Consider the following 9,164-nt stretch of genomic DNA (forward strand, 5'->3'; position numbering starts at 1 on the left):
CGTCTTATTGTCGTCGTGTTGTGTCGTAGACCAAAGATACAGACTCGGGAAACGGTTCGACGGAGTTTATTTGTGGATGAAGGTAGATGAAGCAGACAGATGGAGCGGTGTCGTCTTGGAGCAGGTCGTAGGTCGCAGGGTCAGAGGCTGACGTGTTCGTACCGGTTGTGGAGAGCTGGGACGGAGACGGAGGAGCAGAGGTAGATCCATGGAAAAATAAACCAGAGCATGACGAAGAAAAACTAGAAGATGAGAAGACGATCTGGCCCTGAGTGTCGGATCTTCAGTCCTTTTGTCCTCAGGTGGAGGTGGGTGGAGGTCACTGTTCCCTCTAAGCTGCGCGCGTGTGCAATTGCGCACTGCTGACACGGTCTCCACGCACAGAAAATCTGTGAAAAAATGGAACCAGAGTTGAAAATAAAATAAACACAACAATTCATCCTGTGCTATTTCTCAGTGTGAGTCAGTGAGTGTGACCAGGACGAGCTCCAGACAATTATGTGATTCACAGACGGATTTGAGCATCTTATCAACGTCATTGACAGGCTCCTCATGTCCTCATGTCCTCATGTCCTCATGTCCTCATGTCCCGCTCCCAGAGTTTTAGCCGATGTGGACGACGTGGAGTGAAAACTCGCTAATGATTCTAAGTGTTTGGCCCCTGAACGTTCCGACAGCCCGCCCTCGGGCAAAGATCTGCGTAATTGTGTAATTTTACGCACTGTTTTGCAGCAGTTTTGCGTTTTAAACATGACGAAACGGACAAAACAAAGGAAGTGCGCGACCGAGGACACTGTGGATGTTTGTACAAGTTAAACTAGAGACATCTGGACCCGGAGCGGTTCATGGAACTGAGTGAAGATCATGATGGACTCAGGAGCAGACGACCTGATGTGCTGATGGACTGGATGCTGTTCCTGATCGGTGAGTGTGGTTTATTCTGCTATTGACTTAATTGTGGGTCAAATGTGTATCATGTGTAATCATTAGCATTAGCTAATGTCAATCATCACACACCACTTGGGTGAAGTGTCTTGCCTAAGGACACAATGACAGAAGTTGGTCCGAGCGGGACTCGATCCTCCAACCTCTGTCACAGAATGACACACACTGTCACATGTACAGTGTGTTTTTAGTTTCCAGTGTGTGTTTGTTTACATTTTAAAGTGTGTGTGTGAGGTTCTTCTGAGGTTCTTCTGAGGTTCTTCTGAGGTTCTTCTGTGGTTCTTCTGAGGTTCTTCTGAGGTTCTTCTGAGGTTCTTCTGAGGTTCTTCTGAGGTTCTTCTGAGGTTCTTCTGAGGTTCTTCTGAGGTTCTTCTGAGGTTCTTCTGAGGTTCTTTCACATGAGGCCGGTCCATTTACTGAGAATAAGAAACACTTGTGTCTATCTGCAGATTAAACTCTGGCAGCAGTTTCAGTTCTGATTATAGTTTTTTCTTAAAGGGATCGTCCTCCAAACTCATTTTCATCTTTTCAAACCTCAAAAACGACCAGTAGAATTATGGGACATGAAAGTAACAAATGATAAATACAAACACAGGCGTCGTGTAAGTAGTGACTCTTATCTGCGGGTCCAGTCCTTTTATATTTGAGGTCGTTCCTGCTGCAGATTTTCTCGCGGCGTGCTCTGCGCCGAACGCCGCGGTCGATAGTGTATAGGCCTTGTCTTTGCCGAGTTTGAAAGGCATCGAGCACGCCGGGAGCGGTCCTATTAAAAGCCCCGAGGCTCCATCTCCTCACGCAGACAGAGGACGCCCTGTTCGCTCTGCGCTCGCCGCATTGGTTTATCGATCCCGCGGTCCTCTTCCATTCAGCAGCAGCGCTCATTAACCCTCCCACGGAACGAGGAAAGTCCACCACATCCTGGGCTCGCAACGGCGGACATTTTGAGACAAAGACGAGTTCAAAGAAACAGAGCGAGGAAATAAGATGTGTCTCTGTAGGAAAGTCAGCGACTGATGCTCCAGACCTGGTTTAGACCTGGTTTAGTCCTGGTTTAGACCTGGTTTAGTCCTGGTTTAGTCCTGGTTTAGACCTGGTTTAGTCCTGGTTTAGTCCTGGTTTAGACCTGGTTCAGTTCTGGTTTAGACCTGGTTTAGTCCTGGTTTAGTCCTGGTTCAGTCCTTGTTTAGTCCTGGTTTAGTCCTGGTTTAGACCTGGTTTAGTCCTGGTTTAGTCTCTGTTTTAGTTCTGGTTTAGTCCTGGTTTAGTCCTGGTTTAGACCTGGTTTAGTCCTGGTTTAGTCTCTGTTTTAGTTCTGGTTTAGTCCTGGTTTAGTCCTGGTTTAGACCTGGTTTAGTCCTGGTTTAGTCTCTGTTTTAGTCCTGGTTTAGTCCTGGTTTAGTCCTGGTTTAGACCTGGTTTAGTCCTGGTTTAGTCTCTGTTTTAGTCCTGGTTTAGACCTGGTTTAGTCCTGGTTTAGTCCTGGTTTAGACCTGGTTTAGTCCTGGTTTAGACCTGTTTTAGTCCTGGTTTAGTCTCTGTTTTAGTCCTGGTTCAGTCCTGGTTTAGACCTGGTTTAGACCTGGTTTAGTCCTGGTTTAGACCTGGTTTAGTCCTGGTTTAGACCTGTTTTAGTCCTGGTTTAGTCTCTGTTTTAGTCCTGGTTTAGTCCTGGTTTAGTCATAAAACATCATAATTATTCATATCCATAACATTTTAAATATTCTGACATAATCGTTGATCTTAATCGTTTCAGCCGTGATAATCGTCACAGTTTCAGTTTCAGTTTCAGTGTCCCTCGTTTCGTAGGGAGTAGTGTACAGACGTTCAGACTCATTTTCTGTTTTGTTCTGAATAAAAAAGTGTTTGAGTAAAAGTTTGTTCTTGGTCTCGTCAGACTCCAGCTGCTCCGCTCAGTCAGACTCATTAAACCTGAGAAGAGACGAACAGACGAAGACTGGAAACAGACGAGAGGAGAGGAGAGGGGGAGGAGAGAGGAGGAGGAGAGAGGAGGAGAGGGAGAGAGGAGGAGAGAGGAGGAGAGGGGGAGAGGAGAGGGAGAGGAGGAGAGGAGAGGGAGAGAGGAGAGGAGAGGGGGAGGAGGAGAGAGGGAGGAGAGGGGGAGAGGAGGAGGAGAGAGGGGGAGGAGGAGAGGAGGAGAGAGGGGGAGGAGAGAGGAGGAGAGGAGGAGAGAGGGGGAGAGGAGGAGGAGAGAGGGGGAGGAGAGAGGAGGAGAGAGGGGGAGGAGAGAGGGGGAGGAGAGAGGAGGAGAGAGGGGGAGGAGAGAGGGGGAGGAGAGAGGAGGAGAGGAGGAGAGAGGGAGAGAGAAGAGGAGGAGAGAGGGGGAGAGGAGAGGGAGAGAGGAGAGGAGAGGGGGAGGAGAGAGGAGGAGAGGAGGAGAGAGGGGGAGGAGAGAGGAGGAGGAGAGGGGGAGAAGAGAGGGAGAGAGGAGGAGAGGAGAGAGGAGGAGAGGAGAGAGGAGGAGGAGAGGGGGAGAGGAGGAGGAGAGGGAGGAGAGAGGAGAGGGAGAGAGGAGAGGGAGAGAGAGGAGAGGGAGAGAGGAGAGGGAGAGAGGAGGAGGAGAGGGAGAGAGGAGGAGAGAGGAGAGGAGAGGACGAGAGAGGAGGAGGAGAGAGGAGAGAGAGGAGAGGGAGAGAGGAAGAGAGAGGAATGTAGGAGGAGAGCGGGAGGAGGAGAGAAAAAGTGGAGAAGTTTTAATACAAAATCTCATGATGGTCTGAGTCTAAAAACTGAACAAGAGAGAGAAGAAAAAAAAACAAAAACAAAGGGAGAACATGCAAACTCCACACAGAAAACCTCAGGAGTCAAACCCTCAACCTCCTCGACTCAAAACATCAGATCATTTAAACGGTAAAGAGTCAAAATGGAGCTTAAAAAACAGAAAACTGAAAACACATGAGGAGGAAAAACAGTTTTGGACGAGAAAACCACAACTGTAAAAAATAAAATCACAATAATCATAATAATGTTGGTATTTGATGTATTTTTACTGAAAACTGTGATTTTCCAAACTCCGACTGAACAGGATGAACGTGTTTAATGTGTGAGTGAAATGACACGGGCTTTTTACAACTGTGAATCACTGTGTCTGTTTTTGAAATTTCGAGTTCAAAGTTCATTTTTAAACGGCGGTGAGCGAGCGGCGTCCACGGCTCGACGTGACTCACACTTTTGTGGAGTTAAACACTTCGCTCAACACGGACGCGGTGTAAACGTCTCATTTTATATAAACACACACATTTATACAGAGAGTTTCACCTTCAACACACAACAGTTTACAGCAAGAAACCACACACACACACACACCCCTACACACATATATATACACACATATATACACACACATATATACACACATATATACACACACATATACACACACAAATATACACATACACACATACACACAAATATACACACACACACAATCACACACATATATACACACACACACCCCATCACACACATATATACACACACACAATCACACACGCACAATCACACACACATATACACCCCAATACACACACACACATATACACACACATATACACCCCAATATACACACACACCTACACACACACACCCCTACACACACACATATACACACACATATATACAAATATACATATACAAACAAATATACACACACATATATACACACACACCCCCACACACACATATACACATACATACATATACACACATACATATATACACACACACGCACAATCACACACACATATATACACACATATATACACACACATATACACACACAAATATACACATACACACATACACACAAATATACACACACACACAATCACACACACACAATCACACACATGTATACACACATATATCCTCCTGAGACCCGGCCCATTCATTTGTGTCCTTTACAATGGACATTTTGTTCACCTGTATCTTTCTTAAGTATTTGAAGTAACCCTCCCAAGCCCTACAGTATTCTGTAGGGGACATCCTGGGCTTTCCAGTGATGTGTCATGTGATGGGTTTGCATGCTGGGAACTTTACTGTTTTCCTCTATCAAGATGGCTGCCATACCAACAACCACATTTTATGGAAAGAGGACAGGTAAGTCAAATATTCTTTATCTATTGCTATTTTTACCATGATAATTATATATTTTCTTGTTCATAAACATGTTAAGAACAACATTTTTACATCTGAAAACAGTTTCATTATTTCTGTTTTGAAATAACAGGCATTTAATGAATGTCAACTGTAGTGGACACCAGGACCATTTTAATGTATTTAATGACTGCACATTGTTGTAGGTGAAAGAAGTGAAGCAGAGAGGATTCTATACCGGATAGTAGAGGGAGATTCAGATTTGGAGCTTTCAGATGAGGAAAAGGATGAGAATGAGGAGTATCAGCCTGTGATAGGTGAAGATGATGATGATGATGAAGGAGAGGAAGAAGATGCAGGAGAATCGGATGAGACAGAGTCAGAGGCAGTGAGGGAGCAGCAAAGTCGTCGTGCTCTGTGGGCCAGGAGTAACTTGTATGTTTTATTTAGTTTCAGACTAATGTATTATATTTTATGATCATGCTAGATGATTGTAGTATTTGCAATAGGTGTAAATGCTGTTAAATATATGCAAATTACCAAAAAATATGCTTATAAAGTTTGTTGGTCAATAGGGAGTCATATCACATCCATGAATTACTGCATTAATCCAAATTGATATGAAAAAAATGATTGATTTTTTTCCCCCATCATAACAGATTCAGACCTGTGCTACCTGGGCTTCCTGCCTATCAAGATGACCCTACAATCCGTGAATACTGGAGTCCAATTCAGTACTTTTCACAGTACATCGATAACAGAATCTTTGAGGATCTGGCAGCTTTTACAAATCAAAGACAGCTGCAAACTATAGGAGTGTCACTGAATACTACTGCCCAAGAAATTAAGATTTTTTTTGGCATATCAGTACATATGGCCTGCCTTGGCTATCCCAGAGTCAAAATGTTTTGGGCTAAAAAGACTAAAGTGCCAGTTATTAGCAGGAAAATGACAAGAGATAGGTTCTACAAGCTGAGGAGATCACTCAAGATTGTCAATGACCTGGATGTAACTGAAGAGGCAAAGGAGTCGGACATTCTTTGGAGAGTCAGACCATTGCTTGACCGCGTGAGGCAAGGTTGTCTCAGCCTTTCAAGGAGTGACAAGGTGTGCGTTGACGAGCAAATCATCCCATTCACAGGCCGCTGCCCAGTTAGGCAGTATGTGCCAGGAAAGCCAAACCCTACTGGCCTAAAGGTTTTTGTGCTTGCCTCGCCAAACGGTCTAGTCCTGGATTTCGAGGTCTATCAGGGCAAGAACACCTTTATGGGCCAAAGACTGGGAGTTGGAGCTGCAGCGGTGTTGCGAATGGTCGAGTCAGTTCCTACAGGAACTTATGTGTTTTTTGATCGATATTTCACAACGATCAATCTCATGGACGCTTTGCTCTCAAAGGGTCTTCCAGCAACTGGAACCATTATGAAGAACAGGCTTCCAAAGCAATGCCAGCTGCCAGGAGATAAGCATCTGAGAAAAGAAGGGAGAGGGGCTTCGGTGACATTGGTCCGGAGGGGACCTGAGCTGGCAGTGACAAAATGGTTTGATAATAAACCAGTTCTGATGGCCTCTACTGTCTATGGTAAAGATCCAGAGGATATCTGCAGCAGATGGTCCAACAAAGACAAAGGTCATGTACAGGTGAGACGGCCAGCAGTAGTCAGGGAATATAATAACAACATGGGTGGCGTAGACCTCTGTGACCGAATGCTGAGCTTCTACCGCATGTCAACCAGGACCATGAAGTGAACGTCACGTGTGATGACACATTTCTTTGATGTTGCCATCACAAACGCTTGGATCCAGTACAAGTCTGACAGCAAAGCACTGAATCGACCAGCTAAGAACACACAGCAGTACCTGGACTTCAAATTGCACCTGGCTGAAGAGCTGCTGGATAGTCCTTCATTTGATGACAGCAGTGAAGACAGTGAGGAAGAGTATCAGCCACCAACAAAAACAAGGATCCCACAACCAGAGCCATCTGTACGCAGGCTAGGAGCCAGACACATGCCAGAGATGTTGGATATCAAACATGCAGAAAGATGCAGGAATAAGGGTTGCAATGGTAAGACATACATCAGGTGCTCCAAATGCAAGATGTTCCTCTGCATAACCAAAAAGAAAGCATGCTTCAATGATTACCACAGCTAAAATATCCAGAAGAAGAAAAGCAGAACTACTTATGTTCTATGTCTTATACTTCACTGTTGAACTGAATACATATTTTACATTACAATGTAGTGTATTATTACAAACATTTTGTTGTAAGAGTGTTACAGTTTTATTGTTTTTGTTCAAATTGAATTTGTTCTTGAGAGAATATCACTCTAAAGATATCTGTTCTTTTTTTCTCATTTTCTAAATTCACTTCTATTTTCACATAGATATCGTCCTGTTGTACTCTACAGTGGACATGCTGTGAAATTAAAATAAAAAATATTTTTACAAAAATTTAAATTGTAAGGTGTTTTTTTAGGCCCAAATAGATAGGAAATCATACAAAAACAGTAATTTTAGGACACTTTTTTCCCTTGGTTCTCAGGAGGATATACAAACAAATATACACATACACACACACATATACACACACACATATATACACACAAAATCACACACACACATATATACACACACACATACACCCCTACACACATACACACCCCTACACAAGTATACACATACACACATATACACACACATAAAGTCACACACACTCATCCACACATTCGAGGGGTGAGGGGGGTTAAGTGTCTTGCCCAAGGACACAACTCAATTGAAGAAACAACATGCTAAAGCTCAAATTGCTAATGCTCAAATGAAGGAACATGCCAACTTTCAAATGTAGAAACAACATGCTAACGCTCAACTGAACAAACCAAATGCTAGCAATCAAATTGCTAAGGCTGCAATTAAGGGATATCCTAAAGCTCAAATGAAAAAAAAAAAAAAAAAAAAAAACACGCTAATGCTCAACTGAGGAAACAACATACTAACACGCAAAAGAAGAAACAGGCTATTGCTCAACTGAAGAAATAACATGTAACGCTCAAATGAAGAAACAACATGCTAATGCTCAAAGAAAGAAAGATGCTAATGCTCAGTTGAAGGAATAACATGCTAAAGCTCAAATTAAAAAACATGCTAAAGCTCAATCTAAGAAACAATATGCTAATGCTCAATCTAAAAAAAACTACTTGCTAAAGCTCAATTGAAGAAATATGCTAATGCTCAACTGAAGAAATAACATGCTAACGCTTACTTGAAGAAACAGCATGCTAAAGCTCAAATTGCTAATGCTCAAATGAAGGAACATGCTAACACTCACATGAAGAAACAACATGCTAATGCTCAAAGGAAAAAACAACAACATGGTAAGGTTCAAATGAAGGAACATGCCAATGCTTAAATGAACAATCAACATGCTAATGCTCAACTAAATAAACAACATGCTAACATTCAAATAGCTAATGCTCAAATAAAGAAACATGCTAACGCTCACCTGAAGAAACAACATGCTAATGCTCAAATGAAAAAAACACAGCAACACTCAAATGAAGAAACAGCATGCTAAAGCTCGAAAGAAGAAACAGCATGCTAAAGCTCAAAATAAGAAACAGCATGCTCTCAAATTGCTGACGCTCAAATGAAAAAGAACATGCTAACGCTTAAATGAACAATCAACATGCTAACACTCACCTGAAGAAACAACATGCTATGAGGATACTGTGGACCACTTCGCCGTTGCTCTGGACCGTTTCGCCGTTGCTTTGGACCATTTCCAAGCTGCTTTATATAACATGATTTTAATGTTTTTTTACTGCACACATTTTGCCTTTAACGACACAGCCGACCCCCTTTACCGCACTACTCTTTGAACAACCGTCTCCCCATTAAACGTCTATTACGTGGCCCTCCAGCTGAGTTACTGCTGTTTAAGGCACTCTGAGTAAAATGCCATTGTCTCCACTGGTGGTACTTTCACAGCCGCCCCGTTCCTCCGCGCATTACGCTAACTTATTGCCTATAATTCATCATCGTACAGACAGCTATTGTTTTTGTGTGAAGCGCTGATGTAAGCAGCTTTACTAAATAATAAACAACAACTT

General features: G+C 43.1%; 1 protein-coding gene across 1 annotated transcript; it reads left to right on the forward strand.

Moving 5' to 3' along the window:
• Positions 1-5,456: 5,456 nt before the first annotated feature.
• LOC129456789 (piggyBac transposable element-derived protein 3-like) lies at positions 5,457-6,773 on the forward strand. The gene is made up of 3 exons (XM_055226658.1): positions 5,457-5,493; positions 5,718-6,374; positions 6,454-6,773. The coding sequence occupies exons 2-3, from the start codon at positions 5,932-5,934 to the stop codon at positions 6,479-6,481; spliced, it is 471 nt and encodes a 156-aa protein (XP_055082633.1). The 5' UTR covers positions 5,457-5,493; positions 5,718-5,931; the 3' UTR covers positions 6,482-6,773.
• Positions 6,774-9,164: the final 2,391 nt, after the last annotated feature.

This window comes from Periophthalmus magnuspinnatus, chromosome 14 (genome assembly GCF_009829125.3).
Source record: "Periophthalmus magnuspinnatus isolate fPerMag1 chromosome 14, fPerMag1.2.pri, whole genome shotgun sequence".
Classification (NCBI taxonomy): domain Eukaryota; kingdom Metazoa; phylum Chordata; class Actinopteri; order Gobiiformes; family Gobiidae; genus Periophthalmus; species Periophthalmus magnuspinnatus.

What these genes read in the sequence shown, in the direction of transcription:
- LOC129456789 (XM_055226658.1), top strand. Translation starts at nt 5,932, where the DNA reads ATGGCCTGCCTTGGCTATCCCAGAGTCAAAATGTTTTGGGCTAAAAAG. An exon ending in GCGGTGTTGCGAATGGTCGA is followed by an intron (nt 6,375 to 6,453) that starts GTCAGTTCCTAC and finishes TTGCTCTCAAAG; the next exon opens with GGTCTTCCAGCAACTGGAAC.